The sequence below is a fragment of the Fukomys damarensis genome, unplaced genomic scaffold (genome assembly GCF_012274545.1).
Source record: "Fukomys damarensis isolate Sample0158 unplaced genomic scaffold, DMR_v1.0_HiC HiC_scaffold_26, whole genome shotgun sequence".
NCBI lineage: Eukaryota > Metazoa > Chordata > Mammalia > Rodentia > Bathyergidae > Fukomys > Fukomys damarensis.
In genome coordinates this window covers 7,514,100-7,533,913 of record NW_022900938.1, presented here as the reverse complement: position 1 = coordinate 7,533,913, position 19,814 = coordinate 7,514,100, and the positions used below count along the sequence as shown (strand labels likewise).

At 43.7% G+C, this 19,814-nt stretch overlaps 1 protein-coding gene across 6 annotated transcripts in view; it reads left to right on the top strand.

The window, feature by feature from the left end:
- Myo1b (myosin IB) overlaps positions 1 to 19,814 on the top strand; it is a 136,306-nt gene that overhangs the window by 70,379 nt on the left and 46,113 nt on the right. For all 6 annotated transcript variants that reach the window (XM_010636876.3, XM_010636874.3, XM_010636878.3 and 3 more), the window contains exons 6-11: positions 1,577 to 1,623; positions 4,944 to 5,007; positions 14,519 to 14,617; positions 15,744 to 15,847; positions 17,186 to 17,333; positions 17,609 to 17,727. In XM_010636876.3, the coding sequence (XP_010635178.1) occupies positions 1,577 to 1,623; positions 4,944 to 5,007; positions 14,519 to 14,617; positions 15,744 to 15,847; positions 17,186 to 17,333; positions 17,609 to 17,727 (581 nt within the window). The remainder of the gene's footprint in view (positions 1 to 1,576; positions 1,624 to 4,943; positions 5,008 to 14,518; positions 14,618 to 15,743; positions 15,848 to 17,185; positions 17,334 to 17,608; positions 17,728 to 19,814) is intronic.

Sequence of the window (19,814 nt, the reverse complement as noted above, 5' to 3'; positions counted from 1 at the left end):
CACCCTACATTTCCACACTTGCTGACAAGGGAGCCGGAGGCAACAGGAGAAGTGCCACTGTCTGAGTGGTTGTGTTCAAAGCAGCCTTTTGACTTGGAACCAGGACGGGGTCCTCCCAGCGGGTTTCCTCTTGCGAATTTCCAGTCTGCAGCTTTCTGCATGCAGCCTAGTATCCAGCACCCTGTTGGAGGATTTGCTGTCAGGAACCTGGCAAACCATTCCCATCCCAAGTAGCTGCTCTAAAGCCAAAAACTTTCCTGTTTTGCCGTTGTAAATCTTGCCCTAACTGATCTGGAGTGAACTGCTTTTTAACTCAGAAACCTAAATCAGCTATCATGTGATATTTCGCAAACACCAGGTCTGGCTGCTGAATGTCTTAAGTTAACTTCTGTTAATACTTCTTTGTTCCTCGATCAGGTGGCTGCTTGTAGCCGTTGGTGCTCAGATGGGTGCTTGTTCCTCTGATCCTCTTTTACCCGTTTAACTCAAAGGGTCCACAGAGGCATCCAGAGATTGGATGCCCAGCCCTGTATCAAGAAGATTCATTTCTGCTCTCCACGGTGTCGTACATTCTACCTTACCGGCCACAGTGTGGGCCCTGGTCTCCACAGCAGCCTCGGTGGATGGGGGCGTGGTAGAAATGCAGACTCTCCTGTGCTTCCCCAGACTGCACCTGAGTCAGTGCTTTCCCAAGCTCCTCAGGCCACTGATTTGCTTGAAAGCTTGTGGTGCACAGCTCAGTGTGTGAAGCGCAGCCGGGGATCTGCTCCACGTGTGTGCACGGGGTAGTACTGCTGCATCCTTAATCCTGTCGGTTCCCTGTCTGGCGCATAGGCCTGGTGGACAGTCCTTTATGGTCACATGTCCCTGGTGCTAACCGGGGCCCCTGCGCTTGTCACGCCAGCCTGTGGTTCATGTAGCCCCACTCTAAGAGTGGTTTCCGTGGCACAGTTGTCTCCTTGAAGCCTCTCAGATCGGAACCGATGTGCATTTTGCATCTGGGTCAGTCTGGTTTTCTAGTTTCACCTCAGTCTCGTGGACATAAGCTAATGAATCTAGTATTTTTCGCCTTTTGGAAGTGACTGTCATTTCTGCATTGCGGAGTTATATAATTAAACACATTTAAATAAATAGCTTTATTTTTAAATTAAACAATTGAAAGCTTCGCATGCCACCCTCTGATCTGCAAACCTTGTCCAGTTCCATAAAGCTTTGCGACTAAATCTGCGATAACTTTTCACTGATGATGGTGGGTGGATGGAAGCCCTACTTACCCCTGACTCCTATCTGAAAGAGTTTTAAAAGGTTGAATCAGGAATGGTTATGTTTATAGTAATACTTGAAAAGATTCCATTTTTCATAGCGATGACTCTCTTTCTGTGACTTTTGTAAGACATGGGAGTTTAGCAACTTATTGAGACTTCTGTTCAGTGTGATTCTATAGAAACTTGGGGGGCAGAAATGTCCTCGCTGCAAATTCTACTTGCCAGGAATGATAGAGTTTTAAGTACTATGTTTTAGCTTGAAATTATTTTTTTCTGTCAACTTAATTTTGCATCTGTTTCTTTCTTGCTAGCTTTTGGAAATGCCAAAACTGTAAGGAATGACAACTCTTCTAGATTTGTAAGTATTTGTGTAAGCTTAAGTGTTAATACTGATGCTTAGTTTGTGTATGTTTAAACAGCTAATAGATGGTTAATATTTCTTAATACACACATTTTAAAAATGACAGGGCCATCCCTACAAAGTCCCTGAAATTTCCAGAAGGACTAATTTTTTTTTTCTTTTTTGCTTTCTCTGATTAAAAAAAAAAAAAAATTCTTGGCGTGGCAAGCCATTTTTATCAAGCTTTCTGACATAAAATTCCATGAGAGATTTAAATGAGGCTACTTAGAATAGCTCTTCTGATGTGATTTTTGGTATTTAGAAGTCATAATTAAGAATCAAAGATTAAGGAGGGGGAGAGAGAGAAGGGAAAGGGTTTGAAGAATGGAATTAGGATGTGTCCTGTCCATGTCCTAACTTCCCACAAGGAATGCAGACAGTAAGTACTATACTCATGTGCTAAGAAACTAGAATTTTATTTTTTATTACAATTCTTAAATTTATGGTTTAATATAGCCTCTAGAAAAACATGCACTATATTCATTTCTAGTAAGCCTAAATGGAAATATAAGTAAATCATTTTCATGTACAATTTATTGATAAAAAGCTGTGATTCTTTTCCCAAATTGTTACAATACTGCAGCAGAACTTCTGTTGCTCATGGATAATCGGCACCTGTTTGACACAATCAGTATTTCCGAATGCTCTCTAGAATCCTGCCCAGTGTAGAAAGGTGGAAGTGATAGTTTGGCCAATTTAGGACCATGCAGGCTGGTAGGGTTAATCATTAAAACCGTAACTTTGAGTTTCAGTTTGTTTATTTATTTATTTTTTCTCATTGAGTCTATTGGTACATTTTGGGTATACAGTACAGTTACATTCGTCATTGGGATCTTGTACCTTTACACAACAGGTCTTGGTTCTCACTTTTTCCCCATTCCCCTGCCCTCCCTTCACCCACTCCTCCCTTTACAAAAATTTTTTCATTTTTTCGTTTTCTCAGGTTTTTTTCTTATCCCTTATTTCCTATAATTTTAAAACAATTTTTAGAAATGAATCAGAAATTAGGTAAAAAGGAAGAGATACTGAGTGTCAGGTTTGTGTGCTGTGTCATCTCCGTCCCTTGTTGCGAGGCCCAGCGGAACAGGCGGTGTCCTAAGCTTTCTGGTGGTGACATCCGTGAGATGGGTAAGAGAGGAAGGGAGGAGTGGAAGCCAAGGCCACTGGATGTCCTGAGCTGCGGAGAGCCTTTCCCTGCAGATCCCTTTGACCTTCTCCTTAGTAGGTTACCTGGCACTTGAGAGGAACGACCTCAGGTAGAGGTGCTTTTGATGGCTTAGAAAGTGGAGTGCTAAATACGTTTCTAATTCCCAGGCTGTGAATTTTTCCATCGGATTAGCCTGTTCAGTTATAACCGACTTGATCCATGCCTTTTCCTGTTGTGATAACCTGGCTAATCTCATTGCATGAAGAGAGTGAGGTGTGGGCAGACAAGTAATTTCAGTGATCAAGCTTCTTTATGTGATAGAGATTTTGTTTTGTTTGCAAATTATGTGCACCACACACCTCTTAAAACATATACCGACTCTATCTAGTCTCCAGGTGGTACAAACGCAGAAAACGATACCCTGAAGAAGTCATTAGTACTTAAGAATATTTGAAGCCCGGTTGGAGGCGTGGCGGGTGATTTAGCTTAGTAAGTAGCTTCAGAGAAAGCCTATTATAGCACAGGTCTTAGGGTATGCGATTAACACTTGATTCTAGACTACATCATTCCATGCCCAGGTTCTAGTAATTTTTCCGCTTTGTGATCTGTGACTGGACTAGCGATCCACCCAAATGCACAATATGCTTGTATACTACTAGTCCTCTGCTGCGTTTGAAGTTACTGCTGCAGGGGCCGTGGTTTATGAAGTCTGTACTTGTCCTCCGGGGATCTGGAAGATTCTCTGACTGTCAGGTTAACCTACAAGGAATTTCCTGATCTCTACACTGAGAAACTGAGTGAGCCATGTGACACTGTTGTGCTGACGGAGGGGCCTTACCGTGTCCCCCTCCACCCCATCAGTGCTGGTGTGACATATTGAACTTGTTTTAAGAAAGGGCTTTTTGTGTTTTATTTTATTATTGTTTTGTTTGTTTTGTTTGGTGATAGGGTCTCACTGTGTAGTTCAGTCTGGCCTTGAATTTACTGTGTAGTGCAGCCTGGCCTCGAACTCACTCCACACCCTGGCTTCACAGTGACCCTCCTGCCTCAGCCTCCTGAGAGCTAGGATTATAGGTGAGCCCTAGCTACTGCTCCTGGCAAGAAGGAAGTTTTTAGACTTTTCTTAAACTTCTTGAAAAAAGCAGGTATTTGAAGGCTTTGCTTTTGCCCACTGGGCCTTCAAAATGGCAGGGGCAGCATGTTGAGCAGGATGTGTGTGGATGGCTGAGCCAGACTCTGGGCAGTGTAGCAGAGAACCTGCCAGTGTCATTACCTAGCATCTCACTCAGTAAGAATTTCTAGCACCCACAAAACGCCTTCAGCAGTGGTGACTCGACTCTCCTCAAATCTCTCCTTTGCTGCAAAAAAGTTATCAAAAAATAAAAAGGGGAGAACCAAGATGCATTATGTAAAGGTACAAGATCCTAATGATGAATGTAACTGTATTGTTTACCTTAAATGTACCAATAAATTTAAATGGAAAGGAAAAAAAACATGGCTCCACCATTGTTAGTGTGGCCATGGGTTACTTTCAAAAAAGTCATCATCATCTGGGCCCTTGAACAGGATTAATCATGCATCCCCTGCCACACCTGTCCCCGTCCCCGTCCGTGCCTGTCACACCTTCATGAGCACTCTGCGTCCTTGGGCTGCCTTTGTCCACCCTCTGCCCCCCTGGACAGGGTGCCATTGCTGCCCTCCTCTGTGGTAACTTCACCTCCTGTGTCCCTTGTGGAGGGCATGTTTGGACTTTGTAACCAGGGTTTACAGCATATTTTGCTTATAAAAATAAGATGATTTCTCCTCTTAGTCAGTACATATGAAAAGACCACTTATGGTCGCAATTTCGTTCTTAATTTGAGTATCCACACCCTTTTCTGAAATGGAAAAGTTACATGATGGAAGATCTATTCTTACATTAGCAACTGGATAGATTTGCTTTGAGCAAAAGGAAAATTTAGTATGAATTATTTATGGAGGCTTATTGTTTTCCCCGGTGGCTGCATGAACTGCCTTTCTTAATTACATTTAAACAGATGCACTAGAAGAAGGGCTTTGTTTTCTCTTCTCTGATACACTGACTGTTCTGAGTTGAACTTGAAAACTCACCAAATCTTTCTTTGTTTGACAGGGCAAATATATGGATATTGAATTTGACTTTAAAGGTGATCCACTCGGAGGTGTGATAAGTAACTGTGAGTATTTTACTTGATTCTTTGTAAAAGAAGTTCAAAATACTAGAACATATGTATAATAATAAGGTATTTTAAGTACTTGTATCCTTACGAGATAGGTGTAAAATGTTTTATTTTCTTAGACTTCTAACCTTTGCATTTCAGATTGCTTTGTAATGTGATTTACAAATCTTTTAAAAGATGATTTAAAATTTTACCTTTGGAAAACATTTAGAAGTCCACCACAGAAATAAATGTGTCCAACTTTTTTATAGTCTATAAGTCATTCTACCATAGAAAGATTTCCCAATGGTTATTTTCTTTAAGAAAAGGCTTATTCTGTGATTAAAAATAGAATATAAATAATTGATTCTATCAATTTATACATCTACATCTGTCTCTTTACTTTTTGTGGTACTGGGGGTCTAACCGAGGGCCTCCCCACACTAAGCTAAAATATGAGTAGTTGATTTCAAATTAATAACTTTGGTAATATTTATCCCATAAAAGGAATAGCCTGCATTTCAGATGCTATTTTGAGAAATTTTGCTGCTCTTTCCAAATATTTAGAGAACCGAAATGTGATACACCAGTGCCGAGTAGGTAAAACGTGGGCTTATTAGCTTCCTTTAGGCATGATTGTGCCTGGAGAGGCGACATGTTCCCAGTCAGAGGTAAAAGCCGCAGGAAGTTGCTTTGCTCTGGGGCTGTGGTTCCCAGGCCACTGCCTGATGTCTCTGCTTGTGCTGAGTTTGGTTAGTTTGGAAAATCAAGAATGACACCGTGGGGGTTGGTGCAACCAGCCCAGCCGGAGCCTGCTCTGGAGACTTCCGGATGTGCTGAGGGCCACAGCACCAGATCTCCTGCGGCTGGGTCATCAGCCCCAGTGCTATTGGGACTGCTTAGAAAGAAAAAGTCCTAAGTTTAGATTAGGCAGAAATGACAGAGTTGACTAAAGTATCCAGAGTACATTTATTAGTTTCGTTATAGTAGTGGGGTTCCTCCTCCTCCTCCTCCTCCTTTTTTTCTGGTACCAGGAATCAAACTCGGGATCTTGGGCTTGCCAGGCAGGTGCAGTACTGCTGAGCTCAATCCCCAGCCAGGAGTCCTTCTTCAAGTGAAATGTTTGCTGAACCCCAAATATAAAACAGATCAAGTAGCCCAGAACCTGTGTATCTCCAGGTGCCCCTGAGTTCTCTTTGATCAACTCTAGAGACAGAAGAATTCCATTTGAATATTGGAAATGTTTTGAATCATTTGGACATAACTATACAGAGGGGTTTTTTAAAAGAAAATCATGATTCATAGAGCAACTGAGGACTAGAGTTTTCCTCATCTTTCAAACAATGGGAACGGACTGGATGGTTCTTCCCATTTCGGCATTTGAAGTCTTCAATAATTTAATTTTCCACTTTAGTTTGCCCGACTGTATACTTTGGTTTGCCGTGCGTTGGGATTATTCATATTTGTAAGAATGTAGAATTGTTAGAGAAATGCTTTGAAGAGAAAGCTCTGATGTGAAATGAAATCGGATAGGAGAATGCTATTTAGGTTGGACGATCCTGTGTGCCAAATATGGGAGCAAAAGCACTCTGGCAGATCTGCGTGGTGCGGCCAGCAACAAATGATTCTCTCGCTGGCCAAATTTGGTGGGTTGAACCCTTTTACACCCTGTGGCAGCTGATGAGAGCCATTGAGGGAATGGCGTGCCTGGACTTTAAGGCCATCATGTTTAACAACAACTGCTTTTTATTTTGAAAGGTATTTGTAGGTCTTTTGTGCTTCCTTTTTACAAGGCAGCTAAACTCTAGTTATTAAATTAGTAATACTGTTTTTAGGTGAGGGTAAATTTGCTTTTATTTTTATATGGAATTTGAACATTCTGGAACGATTTGATCAGTACTGCTCTGGAGGATTCAAGAAAAGTAATTAGGACTTACTATAGTATGAGAAAATAATGTCAATTTAAAATTTTGAAGTGTAAGCTCTAAACAGATTTCTCTTTCTGCTCCGAGATTCTTTTAGTATCCATGGAGAATAAATATTGAATGCTCAGTTTTTTCCAATTAAGATTAATATATTCTTGGAATGGATTTCGTCTGCTGTTTGGTACCATTTGCTCCCACAGTGAAGTTATATTGAAATTTGTGGTAGGGGAAACACCCTGGTATTTGAGAGTATCCTTCACTTTGAGCAAAAAGGAACACATAAGTGGTGAGGGCAGGAGATGTGACCCTGTGTAGCTGAAGGACTGACTCATAGTTGGTCACTGGCAGTTGCGCTTGGTGGCTTCTGGGGATGTAAAGCAATGAGGAGGTCCACTCCCGTCCGCTCCCATTCCTGAAATTGGCCTCTTGTAGTCTGGAAAAGAGGCCAAGAGTTGCCATTTTGTAGGAAGTATATGTTCCTTCTGTTTTAGCAGCTGCGTTGGAAGAACTCAGACTGTTACTGGCTAAAATTATTACCCTGAGAAAGATCGGAGAACCCTCCAGCCAGTTGTATCCCAAGAAGTGGAAAAGAAAGGCCAGGCTCATCTCTCTCTCTCTCTCTCTTTCTAAAAGACATAATGCTATAAGATGTAAGTCTGGAGCTCACTGAAAAGTCAGTGTTATTAAGAGAGAGATGTTGCTAAAATAGAAGATGACAAACATTTGCTTTAATAGAGAAGATAAAATTTGAAAGTAATCCAGATGTTCAGCTGATCTGAAGTAGCATCCCTCTGACTTCGTTAAGGCTTGTTGGTCTCCTGATACTTAATTTGTACTTGAAGATTTTTATCTAGTTTTAGGCACCAGAAGCTTTTAGAAACCTGTTTTTATTAACAGTCCCAGGAGCCTTATCTTTGTGGCAATTTTAGACCATAGAGAAAAAGTAATATACACCTTCGTGGGGTTTTTATCTCCTAAAATAAGAATAGCACAGATACTCAAATAAGAACATGAAATAACTCATTGTGATTTAAGTGTGTACCTGTGTCGACTAAGGACAAAAAATAAGGTTGTCCAGTTCACTAGGGCATCAAGAGCCTAGTGTAGCACCTGGCACATAGTAGGTGTGTGGCTGCTGGAAATGAGAAGGGACTGGTTTATTACAGGCAGCCCCTGTATTTCTTGTTTCATTATTTGGGGCATATACATGAGCCTATTTATGCCACACTTACTGGTTTATCAGGTGATTTCCAACAAAAGACACCCAGTTCTGAATTCTCTGTACTTCTGTTTTTCATCTTTGAAATGGGATAATAACATTTACCTCAGGTTGTATGAGGTGTTAGTTATTTGTTAGTATCTGTATTAGTCAGTTTTCCTGTCCCAGGGAGGAGAAGTTTAATTTGGTTCATGGTTTCAGAGGATTTGGTTCATGGTTTCAGACGATTTGGTTCATGGTTGACAGGCTCCAGAGCAGGAACATCATTGCAGAGGGGCCTGGCAGAAGAGAGATGCTCAGTGCATGGTAGCCAGGAAGCAGAGTGGGGGAACAGTACCAGTGAGGAAGGGGTGGGGGACCAGATACAGTCCCCAAGGTCACGGCTGCATGACCACCATCCAGAAATGTGCTTTACTAATCACCTGCACTGACCCCAAACCAGTCAAGTTGACAGTCTACCTTAGTCACCTCAACATCTATAGCAGTCGTTGTGGTGCTTAGCACGTGGTAAACACTTGATAAATGTTTGCATTTTTTACTACTAAATACTGATTTAGTTCCTGTATCTAACCCTGCACAAAATATATGCTCTGTAGAAACCAAGCTCTTAGCTTGGTTTACTGCTGAGTGACCAGTGACTAAAATAATATCTGGCGTCTGATATATATTTGATAGTTAACAAGCATATAAGTAATTATGTACAGTTGAGAAATTGGTTGGTAAAGCTTTTGCTTTATTCGTTTTATCTGCATATTCCACGTTAATGATTTTGGGATAATTTTAAAGACTTTTTCTAAATCCCAGTAAAGTTGGAAGTCCAGCTTCATCTATTTCTCTGGTCCTGTGGAGTAGGAAGGCAGAGAGGTGTTGGGATCGGAGTATGTTCCAGGTATTCTTGCTGCCCTGGAGACTTAGAGGGTAAAGTGGGGGCCCTGTGAGCCACTCTGGGGTCCTGTGCATACCCACCCACGTCCTTCTCCAGACTCGCCGCCCAGCTCCGTCTTCCTCCTGTTCCTGAGGCTGAGAGAGGGCCAAGCTCCCGACCCCTCCCAGGGAAATGGTGGTGAGCACTCCCTTCCCAGGGGAGGTAGGGGACGGAGCAGACGGCTCCGTGTGCCCCCTTTCTCACATTTCATTTGAGTTCATGATTATTACCGTGTGCCTGCCGCCCGCCTCATGGCCGTTGTTCCGTCTGGATGAGTGGCTCAGTCCTGCCACTTTAGAACATAGATCATGTCTGTGATGCTTGATGGCAAGTCATCGATTAGGAAACTGTTACATCAGGTCCTCTAGGAAGCCTTGCGCTCTTTGTGTCCTGGGCCTCTGTCCACTGAGGTGAACTTGGGATCCCTGACAGGAATTGGCTCTCCGGAGCTGTCGAATATTCTCCAGTCTGCAGTCTCTGCTTTTGATCTGTGTTATTAAAAAAAACTAAGAATGCATTACCCAGTTTGTGATATTAGGATGACCTATTTTTTTCTTTCTTAGCATTTTGATTTTTAAAGCTCTTTAAGAAAACATATAACACTGTGAAGTGTGTATAGCTATCAAAATGACAGCCCAAAAGAACAGGTCAGTTACTCAGTGATGGATCACTTCAGAGAAAAGTAGATCCTTTCCTTTGTCGTGATTTTGGTTTGGTGTTTTCTTTTGTTTCAAACAAAACTTACTTCACCATGACAAAAAACTGTATGGTTAGCATGAAAGAAGGCTACGTACCATTGAAGAAGAAACTAGGTATTCAGATATACCTAAATCTCATATAAAGAATGAATCTGTGTACAAGGGTAGTATGCATAATGATAAAATACTAAGGATATCTCAACTTTATCTCAGGGTTGGGACTAGAATTTTAGATTCACATTCATTCGTGACTAAATTTTCAATTATTAGATAGCAAACTGCATCAGAAAACAATCTATTGTGAAAATGTATACTGTGTATATGCAACTATCCTAATAAAAAGCAGCAATCATGGATATCATTAGCCAAGTTATCTTAATGCCTTACAGCCCAAGCTACATTTTCATGAATAGACTCTTATGCGCTCCTAGCATTTCTCCTGTCGTGTGTCCAGCTCTCTCATTAGTGCTGACTTTATAACTTCAGGATACTTACTTTGAGTGAGAGCCTCGCACGGATTAAGGTGCCTGCAAAGCGCACTGGGGTGGAGGGAGAGTTCATGATGTCCATGCGCATTAGGAGATGCAGGTCCCTCAGAACCTGACTGCAAACAGCCCTGGATCTGCCTTTGCACCTGGTGTCTGACTGTAAAAGCTCGCACAACGGATGGTTTGTAAGAATACATGTGCTGGATCATCTTAATCTTCCATTAGTAAGCTTTCTTACTTGTCACTCTCCAGGATTGATGTTGCCTCCTTTCTGAAAGTATAGAGGTGATTTTCTTTTCTTTCCTAGAAATGATTTTAGACTTGGTTGTTGGGCATGGGGGCACACACCTGCAATCCCAGCACTCTGGGGCACCGAGGCAGGAGGATTGAAAGTTCAAACCCAGACTGGGTAACTTGGTGATTTCATGAGACCTTGTCTCAAAATAAAAAAGAGCTGGGGATGTAGCTCATTGCAGAGGTCCTGGGGCCAGTCCCTAAGTAAATGTAAGTCAGCCCAGATATTCCCCTCATAGGTATCTTCTTAAAAGAGCTAAAGATGTATCACAGTGTTGCACACCTACCCACGTTAATAGCAGTACAGCTGTTAATGGCTAAATCTTGGAAGTGGCCTGTATGTCCCTCAGCAGGTGAATGAATGAAGAAAAGGTGTTGTTCATATATATTAGAGTCCTGCTCTGCCATAAAGAAGGATAAACTTGAGTCATTTGTAGGAAAATGGATGTAACTCGAGATTGTAATGTTAATTGAAATAAATCAGACACACAAGCTTAAATACCACATGATTTCTCTTAGGAGAAACCTAAAGTATAGATAATTTAAAGACTAAAGTAGAGGATGGATAATAGGAAGCAGGGAGATAGTCTTCTGTAAGTGGGAAAGGGATTTAGAGACGGAGGGGAGAGGAAGTAAGATGAGTTAAGGTATTTTATGTCCATGAGCCAACTCCCCACGATGAGTGTAATTATTTATGTACTGTGTACTGCAGACATGTATGAGTAAAAATAAGTAACTGAATAAATAAAGTAAGTTCATACTCAGAATTCTCCACTGAAGCTACCATAAGTTGTGCCCTATAACTCAGCGGCTAATTGACACTTTTTTTCAAGGAGGAAAAGGTAGAAAAATTATAGTTACTTAGATGACAGGCAGATGCTTGTTTAGTGTATTCTTTTGCTTTAATGAAGAGGTGGAAATCCATCAGAAGAACTTAAGTGCTGTAAGATTCTCTCTTCAGATGTTTCTGTTGGAGCAGTTGGAAGCAGGCACAGGGTGTCCATGAGGGGTCAGCGTTCTGAGTCCAAGGGTTTCGGTGTGTTTTCACTGTCGCTGTGACCCCATTGGCAAAACTGAGACAAAGCTGATTCTTAAGCCGTCATCAAGAACTTGGACCAGTTTTTCTCCAGGACAGGAGATTATGCATATGATACCCTTTTTTCCTACCTTTGAACATTATGCCCCAAGGGAGTGGTATTTTTTTTCTCCTTCTCAACCCTTTTATTCTTTCTATTCCTTTGCCAATAGAAAATCTTTATCTTCAGCGGGTGCATTTGTGGACATGGTATTCTTTCACACACTGCTCTCTGGGGAAGTTGTCCTGGGCCATGCCCACATGCAGGCACGTGACCATGTGGTGGATTCCCTGGTGATGACTCAAAATTAAGATGGCCTCAAAATGACCTAGGTTTTTTTGTGTTAATTGCCAGGTAGTAATAGCACCTTGGGGGAGAAGAGCAGGTCCTCAGCTATTATTTCTTTGTCTCTACTCTTTTTATGTTTCCCTTAGAATAAACTGCTCAATGAGCTTCTCTCTCCCATTAAAGTGTAAATTTCTATTAAAGTGAATATAAACAGCATTACATCTCAAGAGGGAATATCCAGGGAATTTTATCATCTCTCTGCTGTACTAGACGACTAGCACATGGTAATAACTCTTTCTCACTAAATCTTGTTAGCAGAGGCTCGGTCCACAGAGGCAAGAGGAAAGGGCTGTGCCAGTATTCTGCTTTGACTGGATCCTGGGGCACATTTAAGTAAATTAAAATGGTCAGGTGCTAAGTCCCTTTGGGGAACTGAGTTTATGTTCTCTACTTTGAGTAATTATTTGATATGTCTTCCTGCTGTTAGATTGTGTTTGGTGTATGAACATTTCGAAAAAAATACCAGGAGGGAAAGGTTTTAAGTATCAGTAAATTATTTGGCGAGGGGGGGGCATTTTCCCTAATTACTTTTCTACCTGGAAACCCGTGACTTACGAGAAAAGTCATAAACTGAAATAGGAGGCTCCTGAGGTAATAGAGTAAACATTGTAAGTGGTGAAACCTTCAACTGCTTTGTAATAAAAGATTCCTCACCTTGTGATGAGGTTATGTGGTGAAGTCATTTATTTCCTATAAAGTACAGTGTTTCCAAGTGTGCAAAGATTTTGCATTCTCTTTTGGGCTGGAAAATTGTGTAGCTTAAACCTGATACCCTAATTACCCAGCATTTTGAATTCTGGCTCTGTCACTTGCAAGGGTATGACATGAGCCAGTTTTTCTCATCTATAAAGTAGGGCCACCGTGGAGGTGTTCAGGGCGGAATGTGGTATCAAAAAAGCACAAGTGCTGAGCGGAAGGCCAGTTGTAAGTTCCCTCTACTTCCCCTGCACCTTTCTTTCTGTCACCCGTTTTGTTAAACCTATATTTGGATATGGTGATGAATGCTGATTATATCAATATGCGTGGCTCAAGAAGTGCATTTGGGCAACATTCCTTTCATATCCGCGCAAGCGAATGTTACTCTTTAACCCCTGGTGATTCTCTTCTGAGTCTTAGCCATTGCTCTTTCTGGACTCCCCCTGACCTGTGAGCATTGGTTGCAAGTGCCAGACACTAGGCTGGCCAGCGTGTTGCTGTCACACAGCATGGCCAGATTTGGCATATGCCTTCTGAGGGTGTGAGCTGATGTCCTGAAGTGTCATGCTTGTTGTGGATGTGTTGCCACCATACTTGGGGAGCCCCCATTGGGCTCGTGGGAGGAGCCACACTGGAGGGAGGTGGCCAGCTTCTTAGGGCTGTGGGCATAGCCAGGGTTTGGTGGTCACCTGCCCTCCCCACCCTGCACTGTCCTAAGCACCTTGTCGTCTTACCTGGACAGTTGCTGCTGCTGTCAGTCTGGGGAGGGTGTGAGTACCCGGGTCCATGTGTGACCTGCAGGTGGAGAGTCTTCACGTCTGCAATGGGGTCTGGGCTCTGCCCCCAGGGGTTCCTGGCCTGCACTGGGTGAGCACTAAGTGGTTCCATTGAGCCCCAGAACTTCAGTGAGTGTCCCTGGAAGGACTGCACACCTTGCCTTCTCTCCTTTGAAATAACGTTTTAGATTTCAGGGTTACTGGGAACCCGCTGTGTGGTTCTCAGTAATGAGATAGCTGATCTGGAATCTTAAAGCTGAAATTGGCCTTTTGCTGCATAGCGTGGACCCTGACTGGTGAGAGGTTAGCAGCACTGTGTGGGCAGAAATTTTGTGCTTTGCCCTTGGCATTGTGCTGCTACCTTGACTCCCTTGTTTTCTTTTTTCTTTTTTCATTTATGGATATGGAGTCTGAAATCTTGATAAGACTTTAAATTTGTGAAATGGAAAATTACCTGGGATCAGTGAAAGTACACTGTTACATGACCCCAAACTCCCAGGATTGCGATATCCAGAACAGTTGGGCTTACTTCTCCCAGGTGGCGGGGTATTTGGGGACCAGGAAGAGCCTGCTGTGGGGTCCTGTGGCCCAACCACAAGTCCACCACCAGTTACCACTGAGTTTTTACACTCTCGGTCGGCCAGTGTTTCTAGCTGTAAAATGGCAACCTTATCAAACACTTGGGAGGATTCACTGAGACAGTGTCTGAAGGATGTGATAGGATTTAAACCTTGTTATTATTATTATTATTAAACTGATTCATCATGGAATGGCTGCTCCTCATTGCTTACATTTGTAATGTTGCATTTTGAAAAGTTCATTGTCATCATTAGAACCCAAGAGAGTATTAGAATTAAAAACAGTTGGTTTAATGAGCTCGTTGAATGTAGCTTAGTTTGCATACTCCCTGTTTTAAAAGAACTGGTGATTTTAGTTAGATTTGTGCTGCTTTCTGAAAGTAGCTCTGAGAATGTAACTTGGACTGTTACAAAAACACAGAAGAAGAAAACGAGAGGGAGGGAAGGAGTGTGGTGGACCTGAAAGTGAACATGGGCTCTTCTGACTTAATCCCTTCTCTCCTCAGATCTTTTAGAGAAATCCCGGGTGGTTAAGCAGCCGAGAGGAGAGAGGAACTTCCACGTGTTCTATCAGCTGCTCTCTGGTGCCTCTGAAGAGCTCCTCCGTAAGCTCAGTTTCGGGGTGTTAATTTGTGTTGCCACAGCGCTTTCCCTGTGCTTTTCCCTCCCTTCATGAGACTTTTCCATGCGTCAGTTCAAGGGAGAGAATGTGGTATGTTCGTACCTGCTGACACCCGAATCCGTGTCTTGTCCCTGCACCTCATTAGACTGGGCCCTGCGTCTCAGATGAGTTAAAGGAGCCCATTGGAACCAGAGCGGCCAATTACACATTTAAAACACAAAATACGAGAATATTTCATGTGGAGAGAGAATTTTAGCAGAGAGCAGTAAATGAGTATAATTACGTAAAATCAAGTTGCTCAGTGAGGGTTTAAAAATAATGGGGAAAGGACCTGAGTTTGATCCTCAGTACCAAAAAGAAAGGGGGGCTAGCTTTGCAGCTGATACAAGAGATAAAATCCTGACACTTGGATATTTTAGAGGATTAGCGTGCCACAGCAATAGACCCCAAGAGCCAATAGCTAAGTGATGAAAAATACTGAATAAATAGTCCGGTGTGAAGAGTTACGAGAAGTCAGCCAGCCTCGAAGAGAAGAGTCATCCTAATAATCCTAATAATAATAATAATGTGCAACAGATGCTCATTAAAACAGCATGAAGCGTCCGTTGTATGCCTGTAAGAAAAAGGTATTCAGAAGTTTAAAGTTAGCGGTTGTTGCTGTCTGCTGACTTCAGAGGGCTGACCCTCTCCTGAGGGACTGCGGCAGCCTCTGCTAAGAGCACAGACGATGAGAGCCTGCTACACAGTCACACCGCCCTTTGCAAGATGTCCCGCAGAATAAGCCAAATGAATCAAAAAATAAATTTACTGAAAAGAGGAGAGAACCCACCTAGGCGGCGTTGAGAGAATCCCTAAGCAGAAATCCTTTGTTACAGTGGAGTAGTACATTGAACACATTTCCCGTCCTAAAAGTGTGGAAAGGGGATCACTCGTGAAGCATAAATGTGAGAAAGCAGGGTTTGAACAATGCCGTGGTAAAGGTGACTTCAGGAAAACGCTACATTTTGTTCTGTTGATTCAATTAGAAAGTCATCTTGGCAGAAGAATTAGAAATGAAATGTTGAGGATGACTTACTGAGTCCCTTACCCATTTGTATGTGACCCAACAGACAAACTCAAGCTGGAGCAGGACTTCAGCAGATACAATTACCTGAGTCTGGACTCGGCCAAAGTGAACGGAGTGGATGACGCCGCCAATTTCAGAACCGTCAGGGTACGGGAAATGCTTTCGTTACACTTTAAAACGGGTGACGCTAAACTGCCCAGTCAGAACTGCTAACAATGCTGAATTTTCTTTAAAGCGTAACTCATGCTCCTCCCTGAGGTTTGAGAATTACACAAGAGTTTGTCAGGTTTTTATTAGTTTGGTTTTTTCACTAGCTGCAGAGGCGGTGCTTTATGAACACTCGAAGCTTCACCCTTTATCAAAAGGAGCTTTCATATTTTATCCTGAGATTTGACTCTTTTAATGTCGTGTTTAAACTCCACATGTTTTATAGCCAAAGTTTTATAGCCAGAATTAATTTCTAAGTGTGAAAACTGCCCTTGGATCTTATTAAATCCCAACTGTTTTTGAGACAGAAAATCTTGTTTTTACACAGTTTAGAAAACTGAAGTATAAACCAGAACGATGAACATTCCGGTTTCATTAGAGAAATGACTTCACCTCGCACTCCATTTTCTGTCGTTCAGTGGCACGTACTTTCAAAATTAGTCCTATTATGGCACGATGCGTTAACTGGGATTTACTTTCCAACGAGGCAGCTGGGGTGGTGGTGGACGGGGAGCTGAGGTCCCATTGTAAGTAGAACAAGATTGCTGTTTGTTTATCGTTGTGGGGGAAGAAAAAGATGTGAGGATTCTTTCCCTGGCTCTTTCTACTTTTGTATATATCTGAAATTTTCCATAACAGACCAAAAACTGCATTACTCCCACTGCTGTGGAGTCTCTCTCTTTTTCACACTCACAAAAAATGCCAGCTGTTCTCAAAAAGAAAGCATCTCACAGAGCCTGCCTTTTAAAAAACTGTATAACTGCTCATATGGAAGCAGTAGACTGTTGACTCCTGGACATGGTCTTAGTTAGGACTCATGTCCGAGCCTGGTTCTGTAACCACTGTGCCCAGCACATAGCTGGCGCTCCATCCAGGCTCATGGCTGAGCAAGGGCCCCTGGGCCCGTAGTGTCTCAGGAGGAGGTGCTTTACCTCTATGACCAGGGTTTTCTTGTATGCAGAATCACTGAGGAGGTCTTCTCTTTGGGGCGTTGTAGGTGCATCTTGTTTGGTTTTGTTTCCAGTAGCAGAGCCCCACGTGGGAGATGACGCTCACCCAGACAGAGCCGCCATGGGGAAGTGGACCGCAGGCTGCTTCTCCAGCCTCCCCTTCCCCCTCTGCCCAGCGTGCGAGACGCCTGGGGCCCTTGACTCACAGTCAGATACCACCCAGCACGATAGCAGCCTTATCTTACGATGTTTACCACCTCCCCCCAAAGAAATCCGATTGATTTGTTTCAAGAGATAAAGAAAGCAGCTGCTGCTTCTCTCTCCCCAGAACGCCATGCAGATTGTGGGCTTCATGGATCACGAAGCCGAGTCGGTCTTGGAGGTGGTGGCAGCAGTGTTGAAACTGGGGAACATCGAGTTCAAGCCCGAATCGCGAGTGAACGGCTTAGATGAAAGCAAAATCAAAGATAAAAATGGTAAGTCTGGAGTCTCAGCTCTGTTTAGGAAACTTGCCTTGAGCTTCTGCCCAGGCTTTCGTCAAGAAAATTAAACTCATGCTTTGCATTGGTTGGGAAAAACTTTCTAGTGAATCCAAACCAAAGTAATAATGGCAGACAAGCCTTAATCCTTCTAATTTTATCACGTTAGGCTGATGGGTTTGAGTGCGATTCTGGAACAGCCTCGGCCTTGGGAATAATTATTAGCAGCATGCAGAGTCATTTTCTTGCCCATTTTCCCCTGTCCCCAACAGAGTTAAAAGAAATTTGCGAGTTGACTGGCATTGATCAGTCCGTCCTAGAACGCGCGTTCAGTTTCCGAACAGTGGAAGCCAAGCAGGAGAAAGTTTCCACCACTCTGAATGTGGCTCAGGTGGGTCAATCGTGGGGCTAGAGTGCGAAATAAGGGCCTCTGCTTGCTTCACATGGAGCTTCACATCCTGGAAGGGAAAGCTGGAGAATAACAGCAGATGTAATAGCCACATGGCATAGCAAGGTGGCAGCAGGTGAGGGCAATGACCGAAAGGAAAAGCTGAGCAGAGCAAGGGCGACTTGAAGGCACGGCTGGGTGGGTCAGAGCGACGAGGCCCCTGATCAGCCCTGTGTTTGGAGGGTCATCCTGGCTGGGTGTAGACAGTGAGGTGTGGGAGGGAGGGAAAAGCAGGGAAGCTGTCAAGGTGCCCCCAACCCCGAGATGCTGGCGGTTTGAACCTGGTGGTCACAGGTAGTGGGTGAGAGGTGGTCCCCTGTTCTGGACCTGTCAGAGGCAGAGGCACTGGGATTTGCCAAAGCCTTGAGGCTTGGTAGAAGAGTCAGGGATGACTAAATGTTTTGGGCCCAAGCTACTAGAACAATGAAGTTGCTGCTTCCTGATTTGGGGACGACAGTGGGAGAAGTGAGTTTTGTGGGCCGATGGCCAAGTTGGAGTCCCGGCCTTCCCATCCCTCACTCGACTGAGAGAGCGAGCTGTCACCTTCTCTCCCTTTGCTTCAGTGAAGCGGATGGATGCTTGGATGGCTGCGTGCATCATGCCTCCGAGGCTGTGTGTGGAGTCCTGGAAGCAGACTTTTCCTCCTGGGGCTCGGACCTTTTCCCACCTCAGTGCTGATCTGGGCTGGAATCTCAGGACTAGTGCAGGACTTTCCTACTTGGGCCTGCTTTGTTTATTCAGCTACGTTCTTCTGTCTCCTCCTCCTCCTCCTAACTAGCCTTCGCTCTGTAGGTCCGAAGGGCGGAGTTCATCCTCATCTGTGGTGTGGTCTGAGCTATGCTTTCCCTCCGCTCCCTGAAGAATGCCGCCCACCCAGTGGTGGTGAGAGGTTGGTTTTGTATCTGGAGACTGGTTGCTTGCAGTCCTCCCCTAGCTGGAGCTGTTGTCTGTTTCCCCTGCTAAATGACTGCTCTTGCTGTCAAGGCAGGTCAGCTTGCGGGTCCGATTGTACCTGATTTCCGCAGGAAATGCTCATTTGGGGGTGTGGTAGCACAAGCCTGTAGTCCAGCCAGCACTCTGGGAGGTGGAGGCTGGAGGATCACAAGTTCTAGCCCAGCCTAGGCAACTAAGTGACTTAGCAAATCCTTGTTGCAGAATAAAGGGCTCAGAATGTAGCTCAGTGCAAAAGCCCGGGGTTCCGTTCCCATCCTCCCCCAAAATGTTGAAAGCCTGCACAGCACAAAGCCCCCATGTGGGCCCTTAGTAGAAAAATAAGGAACTACGGAAGGCTCAGTGGAGAAACTGAAGGGTTCGTGTGTGCAAAGAGCAGGCAGCAGGGCATTTCCAAAAGAAAGCATTGAGAACAGCCAGGGTTGGAGCGCATAGCAGGAGCAAGAGCTGTGATGGGTGAGGCTTTGCTGCAGCTTAGATTTGGGAAGAGGATTTGGAACAGTGTGGTTGGGATAAGTTGGGGGTTTGTAATGCCAGCCTAGGAGATGCCGTGAAAAGCCTGTGCCCTGTAGGGAGTCCTGGTAGGCGATTTATGTCTCTCAGGTCTGTTTTTAGTGTGTATTTTGCTCTGCAGAAACCAGGTCCGGGTGCCTCTTATTTGATGAGCTTTCTTGAGTTACCTTGTTGCACAGGGTGCAACTCTCCACATTTTTAAACCTTTGCCATGAAAGAATTTGGCTCAAAACCCTCAGGTTTTCAGCACCTTAGTTGAGTTCTGTTCTTTTGAATGGAGTCAGAGTATCTAATTCTCCTGATCTTATTTCCTGATTGGTTTTGATTCCTGCAGGAAGTGATTTATTTTATTAACTTTTCCTCATAGCTTCCATTCTTGGGGTCTGGTATCCTCTTTATTGCCTTGTGCCTCATTTACCCCCACAGCTCTTAGATCTTTCCCCAGATAGGATGTCTAATACTGAAACAATGCAAACTCAGGCAGTTTATCGTTTTCTTTCTATGGCGAAGCTCTGTCCTTGGCCACGAAGGCCCTCAGTAATCTGACCTCAGGGTTTATCTCCGTT